At 33.4% G+C, this 14281-nt stretch overlaps 2 protein-coding genes and 1 long non-coding RNA gene across 11 annotated transcripts; 1 reads left to right on the top strand and 2 right to left on the bottom strand.

The window, feature by feature from the left end:
- Window positions 1-335: 335 nt before the first annotated feature.
- LOC107943802 (uncharacterized) lies at window positions 336-1755 on the bottom strand. The gene is made up of 2 exons (XR_005917090.1): window positions 1162-1755; window positions 336-1083 (listed from the first exon to the last, which is right to left on the bottom strand). It is a non-coding gene; the product is annotated as an uncharacterized lncRNA (long non-coding RNA).
- Window positions 1756-2175: 420 nt separating this feature from the next.
- On the bottom strand, window positions 2176-7015 carry LOC107943800 (protein NRT1/ PTR FAMILY 1.2). The gene is made up of 4 exons (XM_016877609.2): window positions 6745-7015; window positions 6439-6656; window positions 3995-4542; window positions 2176-3159 (listed from the first exon to the last, which is right to left on the bottom strand). The coding sequence occupies exons 1-4, from the start codon at window positions 6839-6841 to the stop codon at window positions 2271-2273; spliced, it is 1752 nt and encodes a 583-aa protein (XP_016733098.1). The 5' UTR covers window positions 6842-7015; the 3' UTR covers window positions 2176-2270.
- Window positions 7016-8651: 1636 nt separating this feature from the next.
- Window positions 8652-14030, top strand: LOC121220021 (casein kinase 1-like protein 3). 9 transcript variants are annotated; one of them, XR_005917085.1, is made up of 18 exons: window positions 8652-8972; window positions 9091-9131; window positions 9480-9549; window positions 9659-9807; window positions 9941-10036; window positions 10133-10203; window positions 10433-10494; window positions 10583-10646; window positions 10826-10910; window positions 11010-11136; window positions 11363-11445; window positions 11681-11741; window positions 11960-12081; window positions 12294-12482; window positions 12600-12844; window positions 13018-13067; window positions 13183-13306; window positions 13514-14030. XR_005917085.1 is itself a non-coding variant. In XM_041099057.1 (15 exons), exons 1-14 carry the CDS (start codon window positions 8897-8899, stop codon window positions 12471-12473), a joined length of 1287 nt encoding a protein of 428 aa, XP_040954991.1. In that variant the 5' UTR covers window positions 8652-8896; the 3' UTR covers window positions 12474-12476; window positions 12600-12957. The 9 variants fall into 9 exon arrangements, 2 of the variants coding, with proteins under 2 accessions (XP_040954991.1, XP_040954990.1); XR_005917088.1 differs by having other exon boundaries at window positions 13165-13306; XR_005917083.1 differs by having other exon boundaries at window positions 13018-13083.
- Window positions 14031-14281: the final 251 nt, after the last annotated feature.

Genomic DNA, 14281 nt, shown 5'->3' with positions numbered 1-14281 from the left:
TCCTAGCATAAAGAACGACTTCCTTTTGAATTTAAATTCTCCTCTTTCAAATTTCAATACGATCCTGTATTTTTCTTAAATTAAAAAAATTCAACATTTTTCAACAATTCGTGAAGCTTATTTTTTATTTTCAATAAGATGTTCGTTCGACATCACACATATCTAACTGAAGTGCTCGTATATTACGAGAAACTCAACTTTGATCTATACTCTCATGATCTCCTATGCCGGAGTTCTCAGCCTGGTTTTCGTTATCTCCATGGCAAGGACCGTAAGCTTTGCAGCAAACCAGAAAGTACATAAAATTAAGCATGCTCAAGCCAGCAAGAAGTCAATAATAGTAATCATAATGCCCTTTATTCATATTGCTTGAAACCCAACTTTCCCCTCCCCTTTTAGTAACATTTGTCAACAAAGCTTATTATTAAACTTGCCACCAGGTTCCCAATGACGGCTCCGAATCCGTTAACTTTGGCCGCAATGGTCGACATGGTTTTCGGTAATTCGGAGTAACAGAGTTCGATCTGTCCAATTCCACTGAAAGCCTCAGCCAAGCCAGCTAGAACATAAAACGACAGTATCCATAGTGCAGACATTTGCACAACGGCTTGCGGTTCATCGGAAAGTCCTTCTTCGATTGCCATTTTCCGCCGAGTACACACTCTACATGCCGAGGATACCATGGATGCACAAGAGCAAAGAAGACCGATCCCCATTCTTTGTTTTAAACCGAGACATACTGGTTTGCCTTTAATCTTTGAAGCTAAAGGAAGAGCTATCCGGTCCTAGAATGTGATCCATACAACCATAGTGATCATCATAAACAAGCTGAATGAACCTGCTGGGATTTCAAAGTTTGAAGTTACATGTCTATCCATGGTTCCTGCTTGAATTACCATAAATTGACCTTGATTAACGGTTATGGACAGCATGATTCCGGCGAAGCAAAGCGGCATCACTCCGATCAATGCTTTTAGATCCTCCACTTGATCTGTTGTACAAAGACTCCATGGGTTTGAAGCAGTTCCATTCTAGGTTAAGTCCTCTTGGGGATTTTTTATCATGCAAGCTTTATTCAGAAACCTGGACAGATTACAAAGAAGATACAATAGACAAGGATGATTAAGTTAAAATAGACAATGTATATTATGATGCTAGTACCTTATTTTTTCACTTAGCACTTGAAGCATCGATCTCTCTCTGATATGGTAAACTTCACTTAGCACTTCAATGTGCCTCTTTCTTAAAGAGGCCACTACAACTTGAGCCAAACCAGTGAGCAAGCTTGCCCTAGCTTTCAACTTGATGTAAAATGAAGATGCCAAGAAGAACGAAATAGCTGAAAGGAACATCAGCATTATAGGTACCCCAAAACCCATTTTCCACCCTAAATTATCTTGAATATAAACGATCAAAGTTACAGGGATTAGAGCTGCAAACATTGATGCAACATAGTACCAATTGAAGAAACTCTGCAAGTTTGTTTCTCTCATCCAGCTGATCGGCACTAAAGGCCATGCATGACGATTTTACCCCACCAGCTCCGATAGAGATTAGGCCCAATGAACAATATAAGAGTAGAAGTTGGGTTGTTGTTGGGGCTTCACAAATGGTGTTGAATTGGTCGCAATAGGGCCTTGCTTGAGGAATCATAGCTGTTGACCATAACAGATAATGAGACCAAACAATAGAGATTCCTACACCCCATCTTCGCATGAAAACTTGAAATCTTTTATGTGAAACATCGGATATATATTTAGAGCTAAATTACATTTTATTTATTAAAATTATTGTATAGTATTGCTTCTGCATTGTTTCTTATAATTTTCACAACATAAAATGCTAAAACAAATTTTAAATATTTTTTAATTAAAATGTTAGGATAAAAATATTGTTATAATCGATTTTCATAAATAGATTTTTATAATTTGTAATATTGTTAAGTAGTGTTAATATTTTTACTTTATTAAAATATTTAATAATATTAAAATATTTAATAATACTATAATATTTTTAATGTTAGACCGATAGAATAATAACTTTACAATAAAATATTTAGTAAGCATATAAATTTCAATCCTCTTTTATGTTCTCTGTTTAGTGATTGGGGTTTGTGCTATGTTATGGAGGGGTTTCTTTTTTCTGAATTACCATATTCAACGAGAGGCTGATATATTTAGTTCTGAAAACTTTTATCTCTGTGTAGTACTCAATCAAGACAATAAGATTTTCATTAGACATCACATGAATCTTAATGTATACTAAGGAACTTAACTATCATCTATACTCTCATAATCTCCTTTTTTGGATTTCTCTGCCTGGTTTTTGTTATCTCCATGGCAAGGACCGTAAGCTTTGCAGCAAGCCAGAAAGTAGATAAAATTAAGCATGCTCAAGCCAGCAAGAAGGCAATAATAGTAATCATAATGCCCTTTGTTCATGTTGCTTGAAATCCAACTTTCACCTCCTCTTTTAGTAACATTGTCAACCGTGCTTGTTATAAAACTCGCTACCAGGTTCGAAATGAAGGTTCCGAATCCGTAAATATTGGCCGCAATGGTCGACATGGTTTTCGGTAATTCGGAGTAACAGAATTCAATCTGTCCAATTCCATTGAAGGCCTCAGCCAAGCCACCTAGGATATAAAACGGCAGTATCCATAGTGCAGACATATGAACAACTGCTGCCGGTTCATCGGAAAGTCCTTCTTCGATCGCGATTTTCCGTCGAGTATACTCTATAATTGCGGATGCTACCATGGATGCACCAGAGCAAAGAAGACCAATCCCCATCCTTTGTTTTAAACCAAGACGAACTGGTTTTCCTTTAATCTTTGAAGCTAAAGGAAGAGCTATCCGGTCGTAGAAGGGGATCCATACAACTATAGAGATCATCATAAACATGCTGAATGAACCTGCTGGGATTTCGAAGTTTGGAGTTACGTGCCTGTCCATGGTGCCTGCTTGAATTACCATAAATGAGCCTTGATAAACGTTGACGGACATCATGATTCCGGCAGAGCAAAGTGGCATTACTCTCATCAATGCTTTTAGATCCTCCACATGGTCTACTGTACAAAGACTCCATGGGTTTGAAGCATCTCCATTCGAGGTTAAGTCCTCTTGAGGATCTTTTATCACGCAAGCTTTATTCAGAAACCTGGGCAGATTACAAAGAAAATAAAATGGACAAGACACAGATGATTAAGTTAATGTAGGCAACATTTGTCAAGTTCTGTTAAACATGTAGAAAGAGAGATTTCCGTATAGGCAAGGGACTTGACGCTTGGTTCCTTTTAGGCTCTTATAATTTATAAAGTTATAGTGAAAAAAGGTAAAATTTGTGCTTTAGCCCTCAACATTTTACAATTCTAGTTTGGATCTCCCGATACAAATTTTTTCGCTTCATCCTTTTCAAGGTTAGAGGAAGAGGAAAGGGTTACAAATACCAAGATTTGAATATTAATTATAAGAACCAAGGTACAATAATTAGCTCTAAACTCAAAATTTCAATGATAATAGTGTAAAAATATTACGTGAATGTACATGGTAGGTCTCTTGATTATAGGGACTAGATTAAAATAATTCCATTACTGTTAAATGGATCAATTTAGTCCTCGTACTATTAAAAAGAATCAAATAAGCCCAAATAATTTTCATGTCATTTTTAAATCGTAAATGTTAACTCTATTTTTAAAAAAAACCATAATGTTATCTCTATTCTAATTTAGCCTTATTTGATTCTTTTTAATAATATGGGACTAAATTGATCAATTTAATAGTATAGGGACTAATTTGGTCCAGTCACTATAATAGAGGGACTTCATAGGTACTTTCACCAAAGATATTATGACTAGATGTCATACTTAAGGCTAAAGAAAGAGAAGATGGTTGCAAAAACGAAGAGAATGGATGCCAACTTTTTAAGTATAGTTCCATATGAACTAAGTAGACTGATATTATGATCAGACAATGTAATGATATTGTGATGGTACCTTAGTTTTTCACTTGGCACTTGGAGCATCGATCCCTTTCTAATATGGTAAACTTCAGTAGTGGCATGGGACGGTAACTCAATGTGCCTGTTTCTGAAAGAAGCCACTATAACTTGAGCCAGACCAGTGAGTAAGCTTGTCTTAGCTTTCAACTTGATGTAAAACGAAGATGCTAAGAAGAAAGAAACAGCTGAACCGAACATCAACATTACAGGTATCCCGAAACCCATTCCCCACCCCAAATTATCTTGAGCATAAACGATCAAAGTTACAGCAATTAGAGCTGAAAACGTGATAGTAGCATAGTACCAGCCGAAGAAACTCTGTAAAGTTTTTGTATTTTCCGGGTTTTTTCTCTTATCCAATTGATCGGCACCAAAGGCCATGCACGACGATCTTATGCCACCGGCTCCGATAGAGATTAGGCCTAATGAACAATATAAGAGTAGAAGTTGGGGTGTTGTCGGGGCTTCACAAATGGTGTTGAATTGGTCGCAATATGGCCTTGCTTGTGGAATTATGGCTGTTGACCATAATAGAATCATCCCCTAGCATGAAGAAAAAGATGATTAATGAGACAAAAAAAAAAAAAAAACTTGAAATGTTTTATGAGGATCTCCTGGATGGAGCAGGTTCTATGGCCTGATTACTTTTTCTTTAAGGATAATCAACGTTACGTTACGCTTTAGGGGATAATTAAAATCTTAAAAAATTTAAGGGGTTTAACTAATTTTTTTAAAACTAAGGTTCTAATTAAAATATTTAAAAACTTTTAAGAAGATTAATGAGATTTTTGAAAATTTTGAAGTGTTTAATTAAAACTTTAGAAACTTTTGTAGGGCTTAATTAGAATTTTTAAAAATTTGAGGGGTCTAATTTCAATTTAGTCACTCAACTATTATAATCGCTGATATATAACCTTCTCTATTTGCACAGTTTGAAAACTCTTTTTCTCTTTCTTTGTTCATTACGTTTAAAGTTGTTTCATAAGAAAAATTAAACTGTGGATGAAAAAAATGGAAGAGAGCTTTCAATTAATGTAGATTATAAAAATAGGAAAGTTCATACAACAACAATTATAACAATTCAGTGGCTTAAATAAAAACTCTTAAATTATTTAATAATTTTTTAAAATTGAATTCTCAAAATATAATTTAGTGATAATAAACGTAGTTAACTCAAATATAAAATAGGGTTATTTAGATAAATTTTTCGAAATCTAAACCCGATTCTAATCGGATTCCAAAAACTTTTAATTGCAAACTCATTTCCCCTCGAAATCCGATTTTTATTTTAAAAAGATATCTTCCGGTATCGAATCTAGGTTCGAGTAACATATAATATGAGAAACAAATATAGAAGAGGAGGGAGCTAACAAAACGTTATTTTCAACATCCCACCTAGAAATGCTATGAAAGGGAAAAACGCCTCTCTCCCCACCACTAAAATATGGCACAATTATTTATCTGACCCTTCAATAAAAAAATATTTTAATTAATTATTTAATTTTTCGTTTTTATCAAATCAACCAAAAATAGATAAGAAATTAACATTGTTGATGTAGGATATAGTAGATAATGTATCGACATTTAATTAATTTTTAAAAAATTTAAAAATATTTTTATACTTTTTATACTTTTTTTAATAATTTTTAAATTTTAAAAATAAATTTTATAATTTATTTGAATATTAATTAAATGCATATATGTCGTCCACGTGACAATCCACATGTATGCCACATCAACAGAGTTAACAAAAGTTAACTTTTCCATCTATTTTGGGCTGATTTGACAAAAAATACAAGTTTAAGGACTTGAAAAAATAAAAAAATTAAGTAGAAGACTAAAATAATATTTTTTTATAAAATTGAAGAACCAAATAAGTTATTATGCTATAAAACATTAACAAAAGTGACAACATTGTACACCTAACAGCAACCTTTAATGTTTTAGTTCTTTTGTCAATTTGACTCATATTTTTTTAATTAAAATTGGCCTTCAACATAAAAAAGAGAGAGTAAATTTAGATCATCGAACCTTTAAAAAAAAAGCTAAATTATTGTTTTTAATAGAAATGCCAGTGATGACCAAAAACATAAAAATACGAACTAAAACGTTAAAATTTTAAATATAGCAATTCAAATGATAATCGTTATGTGCTTTATAATCTTTTTTAAATTTTTGAATTTTTTATTGTTTGAATATTTTTCTAAGTTTTAAATTTTCTATTGACTTGATATATAAGAAAAAAGAATACTATATCAATATGAGTATTCGTGAATTATCATGCGAGTTGCACGCCAACATTTTAATTAAAAGAATAAGGGCCAAATTTAGCTCCAAAAAAGAAAAAGGACCAAATTGACAAAAGACATAAATGTTGAAGGCTAAGTTTATCGTTATACCAAAAAAAAATTTGAGGTTTTCAAAGGGGATTTGAATTACCAGAAAACAAAGGACGGATCCGAATCCGATCATACGGTACTTTCCCATATAAGAATCGGCAATAAAAGCACCAATGATCGGAGTGAAGTTGGTAGCAGCTGACCAAAAGAAGATCACGTTAGCAGCTTTAGCTGTTTCCATGCCGAATTCTCTCCTCAAATACACTATCATATTCGGTGATAACCCAATAGTCGCCACCCTTTCAAAAGCTTCCGTTGCTGTCACAAATTTGAATCAAAATAAGAAATAAAAATCATAAAATCACCATTGAATCCAAAGATTTTTTGATTTTTTGAGGCGACGAACCTAAGATGAAAGGCAGTGTTCTGAAACCACCCTTTGATGGAGAGGATGAAAGGAAGGGTTCTCTGATCTTGTTGTTTTCATCTGAAGGAGTTTCCATGGTGGGATTTTTTCCCCAGGGCTATGGAATGGAATTGTTTGCTTGAGACTGTAAATGAGGATTAAAAAGGAAAAAAAGAAATGATGCTGGTATTCTCTGTATGACTAAAGCTTGAATATGATCGATATTTCAGTTATAAAAACAAAGTGCAGTTTCCATGAATAACGACGAGCCGCATGGTTGTACGCCACATTCATTTTGTATCTTTAACGTGTAAATCAAAACCCACTAGAAAACACTTTATTTTTTTTTTAATTTTTATACTTTTTTAGTTATTTATATTTATAATATTTTAAAATGATTTATATTTTGAAGTATTTATCAGATATATAAATTTACTCAAAATGGCGTAATAAGTTTATTTTCAATAAAAAAATTACGATAAAAACAATAAGATATGACCTAAATATTAATATATTAAGGATGTTTATCTATGCTTGACTGAATTTTGTTCTTGGTAAAATACACATAAATAAATTTGCTCATTTTTTAAACATCTTATTTTATTTTCAGTTTTTTTTATTGAAACCTTTTATATAAAATTTATTAAAATTTAACGTCGAATTGATTAAAGAAGTTGTAATAAAATCAATGTAATATAAAAATGACATATATTTAAATATTTTAAGCCAGTTTAAAACACTAGGTACTTCATAGTATTTTTTAAAATAATAGTATCTCTAAATATTTATTTTTAACCCAGTTTAAAACACTAGGTACTTCATACTATTTTTTAAAATAATAATATCTCTAAATAAATATTCATATAATTTTCATCCTTGCACCAGGACCAGGTGGTGTGGTCCGTGTTTTCTAGTTACATTGAAAACGAAGTGTTCTAATGGATGGAAAATTCAATCAAATCAACTTGTTTAATCGATATAATTTAATATTGAATCATAATGACTCAATTAGTGATTTTTATACTAACATTTTAAAAGTGATGAAATTATTGATTTTGATACTAAATCACGATCTACCATGTGATTATATTAAACAAATATATAAATTCAAATTTGTACCTTTTTAAATAAAAAATTTGGATTAAACTTTTTTTTGTGACTAAATTATTAGTAAGTTTATAGTTTTGTCATTCAACTTTAAAAAATTATAAATTGATTATTAAACTATTCAAAAGACTCCATTTATGTCATTGGGTTGTTAAAGTTATTGTTGTATGACATTTTCTATTTACACCACCTGCACTATCCTCTTCTTTCTCTCCTATAATTCTTTTTTTTTCATGAAACAGTTTTTAATATCATCATCAATCTCTAAACCAAAATCCAAACAAATTTCTTACCCAATATTCAACACTGATTGTCAGATCGACTTGGATCTAAGGTGTGTTCTTCTAATCTTTGATGGGTACTGATGCACTGTACCGGTCATCCAATCGTTGCTTGGAATTTGCTAACTGAATTTAAAAAAAAAAACACCTTAACAACCCATTAACTTAAATAAAAGACTTTTGAATAGTTCGATGATCTAAATGAAAACTTTCAAATAGTTCAATAACTATTTTGTAACTTTTTAAAGTCCAAGTGATCAAAACGTAAACTTACTAATAGTTTAATGACATTAAGTGTAGATTACCCTAATATTAAAACTAGAAGTATTATTTAAAAAACTAAGTTTGGAATGACAACCCCATAAATCCTATAAATTACAAATCCTTCCCTATTATTTGACAATTTGCATAATTTGCATTGGTCAATCTATTTTTTCTTTTTACGTCCCTCACATTCTTTAAAATTTCAAAACGGTCCCAATCCTTTTTACCCGTTACCGACTTCCTTTTCCCAATCGTCATCTCCGTTGAAAATCTTTCCAAATTAATCGAAATCTCCAAAATACCCTCCTCAAAAAAAGGTCACCATTTTTCGGCCTCCACCTGCTTTCCTCGAAATCTCTAAAATCTTCCTTTTTTGCTTTATCAATTTCTCAATTGCTTTGCCCTAATTTTCTCCCCCTTTCACAAATCCATCAGCAAATCGACTGATTCTCGGGAAAATCCAGAGAGAAAATCGAAAGAGAAAGAATTCCAGCTGATATATGGAGAGGATCGTGGGAGAGAGATACAAGTTAGGTCGCAAAATCGGAAGTGGATCGTTCGGTGAAATTTTTCTTGGTATTTTTCAGTTTTTTTTAGCTCTATTTATTCTTTTATTATGCTAATTCATCTCAATTTTTTTTATCAATTTGATGCATGTTTATTTATTTTTTCGTTTGGTTTTGATTTGTTTCAGCTACTCATATCGAGACGGGTGAAACTGTCGCGGTAAAGATTGTAAGTCTTCACTTAGAAATTTGTTAGCAAGTTCTGATTTTTGTTTGTTTCTTTCACCATGAATGGTTTAAAAGAAAAAAAATTCAGCTGTAATATTAAGGTTTTAAGGTGGATACTAATTGAGTAATAGAAAATTTATCTGATTTTGTAATTGTTGTAACATTTTTTTGGCTAATTTGAAATTAGCCAAGTATTTTGTTAAATTTGTAAAATTGATTTTGCAGCTTGATTGTATACTTGAACAAGTGCTTGTAGATTTCATCATGTTTATGAAACAGCTACTTCCTGTGAGAGTAAAACTGAATTGATATAAATTAGTGAAATTTATATTTTTTGTGTTGCTGTCAGGAAAACAGGCAGACAAAACATCCTCAATTGCTATATGAAGCCAAGCTGTATAATATTCTTCAAGGAGGAAGTAAGGAAAATTTTTTGGTAGTTTTATGTTGAGAATGCAAACTTCTTTTTAAATGTTCTTTCAGTTATGCTAATGCAATTGGTATTTGTACAAATTTATTTGTTTTTAGGTGGCATTGCTCACATAAAATGGTGTGGAGTAAATGGCGAGGATAATGTGCTTGTTCTTGACTTGCTGGGACCAAGCCTGGAAGACTTATTTGTCTACTGTGGGAGAAAGTTTTCATTGAAAACAGTCTTAATGTTGGCTGATCAAATGGTAAACAGTTAAAGAATTTGCAAATAAGAGTTGTCCAGATCTTCATCCTCGTATGACAATTTGATAATTTCTCTTTATTTGTTATTTGCATAATGCTCCTTTTGAATTTTTTTTCCCCCTTATTGAGTTGTAGATTGCTAGAATAGAATTTATGCATGCTAAGGGGTTTCTGCATAGAGACATCAAACCAGATAATTTCCTCATGGGTCTTGGCAGGAAAGCAAATCAGGTACATTTCTTCAATGCTTGATTTGCACAGATGACACTTCTCTTGTTTTACTTTCTGCTTTATTTATTTTCCATAACTCTTTTTTTCCCTCATCAGGTCTACATAATTGACTTTGGTCTTGCCAAAAGATATCGTGATCCCAACACAAATAGACATATTCCTTACAGGTAGTAATCCAATTACCAAGTTCTTGTTTAATATCTGGTTGGCTTTCCTTTTTAACGTGTTAGTAAACTGGACAACTTTACTTGATGATGCTCTGTTTCTGATCCATTTAAATTTTTATGTTTAAGCCTGTAAAAGAATTCAGTTTTAAGCATGTTATTTTTCTTGATCTGTTTATTAGTGCTTTCCCCCCCTTGGCTAAGAAGTGTTTTTTCTTTATAATTCTTACAGGGAGAATAAAAATTTAACAGGAACTGCACGTTATGCTAGTTGCAATACTCATCTTGGAATTGGTAAGGATTGTTGCTTTTTTTCCCTGTTCTTTTTTAATATTGCAGCTGAGCTCTAAAGGTGTCTTGACTTTCTCTTTAATCTCCACAGAGCAAAGCCGTCGGGATGATTTGGAATCACTTGGCTATGTTCTTTTGTATTTCTTGAGGGGAAGGTATGCCCCAATTCATCTGCCTTTCTTTTTCTGCTACTCAATTACGTTAGGGGTTGTAAGAGCCTTGATTTTGCTTTAATCTGTACCTCATTCATCCTGATGACTTCATGTATTCAAATGTTTTCTAGCACTGTGCTTCTGACTGTTGTCTGACTGATTTTGTTAATTTCTGCATTTAGTCTTCCTTGGCAGGGTCTAAAGGCTGCTACAAAGAAGCAGAAGTATGATAAAATATGTGAGAAGAAGTTATCAACACCAATAGAGGTATTTCCTTCTTTGATATCTCCCCTCACATGAAAGAAAAATGTTTTGAGCATCTTTTGTTGTTCATTGCTTACCTATCATTTGTTTCACGCTCAAAAGGTCTTGTGCAAGTCGCACCCTGTGGAGTTTGCATCATACTTTCACTATTGCCACTCTTTAACATTTGATCAGAGGCCTGATTATGGATTCTTGAAGCGTTTGTTTCAAGATTTGTTTACCCGAGAAGGTAATCAACTGCTAAGTTCACCATTCTTCTCATGTTCTTCCATGTTGCTTGTTTGGGTTGCTATGTTGACAATTAATAATATTTGATGAACCTAGATTCTAAATTGATAACCTTGTATTTTATAGTCCTGTCTGGCTGTAATGGCAACACCATGTATCTGTGTGGACAACATCAAATTGATATTTGCATTTTCTGGTTTTCAACTTCCTCATATTCTATGTTGCAGGTTATGAGTCTGATTACATATTTGACTGGACAATTCTAAAGTACCAGCAGGCACAAAGGACAAAGACACATCCTCAATCATCTGTTAGCATTTTCTTAGTTCCTTGTTATTATTTTGTCTTTGGTTCTGTCAATTAAAAGACTTGCATCTCATGAATATTTTTGGCCTAAATATTCCATGACTTCTCTAACCAAAAATTTATCAAGAGGGATTTGTTTATAGTTGCATGACAATGTTTGGAGGCTACTTCATATTCTGGTCGGTTTTTTAACTCAATCTTATATGGTAATACTTGTTTCACCTGATTTTTTTTTCCAGGATGTGCAGCCTTTTTCTGGAACAAGAAACAGCCAAGCAATGACTACAGATAAGCTTAAAGGTCCATGCTCCAAGAATTTGTTTATAATTTTTTAACAAATTTTCAGTTTGGTAACTTGTAGTTATTTCCATCTTATGGAGAATGGGGCATTTCTGCTTATAGTTTCAATCTTTCATGGTTTCTAGTTAGTTTCTTCCTGCGGAAGATATTTTTCATTTTTAACTTATTTTGGAACTTTTCTTTTATGACACACATCTTGCCTTATTTTTGAATTCCAGGAATCAAGGATGCTTCTTATTCAGGTGAAGTTATGGAGCACAGAGGACCAAGTAACCTTGGTCGTCCAGATGTTCGTATGCAGTTTAGACCATCGGTTAGTCAAAATATGGGTGAGAAACATGTAAGTTGCCTGATGAAGCATGTTATATCATGTTTCATGTATACTTATAAACTGCCTGTTTAAATATAGAAAAAGGAATTGAATTGAAATTAATGTGGCATGTTTTGAAGTGTCTTAGTCCTTGCCATTTCTGTTTACTAGTTTTAGTATGATGTAACTTCACCATCAGTCGATCAATTTAAAATAACTGCTTTGAGATGTCTCTGTTGCAGATGGGGAGCAATACAGCAATACCTTCCACTTCATTTGCTCGTTCTGGTGCCTTGAAAAAGAGTCAACCCAAAGCAGAGGGGCCAACTGAAGCTACAAATAATGGCCGTGGACATGGGAACAAAACTGGTGCTTCAAGCAGCTGGATGCCATCATTCCATAGAATATCTTCAACTAAGTGATTGGTACAGGTGACATCTTTAGAAACTGTTTTATTTTATTCGGAACCATTTTTAATGAATTTCTACTTTCTAGGAATTGAATGGATATACTCTATATGAGTAGCTAACCTCAGGTCGTGATTTCAGCTTTGAATTGTAGAGAGCCCAGAGCTGGTGTTTCAAGTATCATGGAGTTTGGACTTTGGATAGCTCAAGATTTTTGTGGAGAGATGGCAGATCGTATCACTATTATATGCTTTCCATGAGGTGACCATGAGAGAGCAAATATATGGGATTGTGCTGGAGTGTGGTCCACCAAGCCTGGTTTTTTTCTGCATGCATGGGGACAATGGTTAAGCCAGTTTCATGTTTAATTGTTCGATGGATGATGTGTAAAGTGTTTTTCTCCATTCTTCTGTTAGTAGATGATAAAGTTTCATTTGTGTGATACGGTTGTTTTGACCTTGTATCTCATTTAATTCAGGATGCATTTGCTTTCTTTTCTCATTACTTCATAAATTTGGATCAAAGCCCTGGATGTTTACCTTGATCAATTTGAATCTAGGTGCCCGCGTCCTCCAGAATCTGAAAAAGTACTGTAGTGTAGAGTTTCAGGTACTCGTACAATCTTGTAAGTTCTTGGGGATTCTGTCAATTGTCATAACTTACATTACCGTACATTACGTTAAGTTTTGTTGGCTTGACCATACAGTTGTCTCTCATTTGCCAGTGGATGTCAGAAGAATTTAATTGATCAATAGCAGTCACTGCTAAAATTGAAGTGATATGAAGATATTTTTGTAAATATACATTTGGAGTATCAATCTCGGAGGTTTATACCTCAGATGATTGAGGTAATTGCATCAGTTTGTTTCTTACGTCTTTCTAGTCATTACTTTATTGTTTTCCTTGAAATCTGAAATGCCATAACTCTGTCGATTTTTTTGGCTATCTGTTCATGCCTTGGTATTAAATATAGAGCTTAAATACGGTCATTAATGTATTGTTCGATTATGTTCTATGTTTGATTTGCTTGTAATCATTTTATTTTGTTCTTACAGGTAGAGTGAATGAAGAGCCATGGCCGATAGTATAGGTGAAGCTGTCAAGGGGGATAGAATCACAGGCAACGATGCTTGCCTTCGGATACCACCGAGGTACTGTGGAAGTCCAACAATCGTTTAGTAGTAGCTCAGAGTCAGTGGTTTAAATTCGAAATCAAGAAGCTTTGAGCAGAGTTTTACCCTCTCTTGGTTATCATCATTCATGCATTATTAAGTAGAGTTTAGATTTAAAAAATGGCTCCTTTGATCCTGGCATGGAACATGCATGGATGCTAGCATTGCAAAGAGGTGATGAAGGCAATAGAAGGCCTTTTGTTTTTCACTTCCTAAGGTCCAAGTCAGTGTCTGGCAACATTGTCGGTAAATGACCCGAATGGTACCCCCCTCCTTGGACATAATAAGATAATCACTGCTTGTCATCTCGTCTTATGCCAATGCATCGAACATGGGTTTTTTTATAAGCATGACAGAAAGGTTATGAAGGCAATAGAAGGTGTTCTCTTTTTCTTTTTGATCCTTAGTCCAACATCACCCGATCATAGCCCCTCCTAAGTCATGGTAGATAAAATCACTACTTTGTCCTCTTGCTTACGCCAATGCATCGAACATGTATCGGTTTAGAATTACAAAAAGGTGATGAAGGCAATAGAAGGTGCTTTGTTTTACGTATTTGATCCTAAGGTCCTCTGCCTTTGGCTGGCAAAATTGTTGGAAAATGACCCGATAGTATTCCTTCCTCAGACATCATAGAGAAAATCACTACTC

Source organism: Gossypium hirsutum, chromosome D08 (assembly GCF_007990345.1).
Source record: "Gossypium hirsutum isolate 1008001.06 chromosome D08, Gossypium_hirsutum_v2.1, whole genome shotgun sequence".
In the NCBI taxonomy this organism is placed as follows: Eukaryota; Viridiplantae; Streptophyta; class Magnoliopsida; order Malvales; family Malvaceae; genus Gossypium; species Gossypium hirsutum.
Note: the sequence above shows the minus strand (reverse complement) of the source record. Positions and strands in the feature narration are given on the sequence as shown.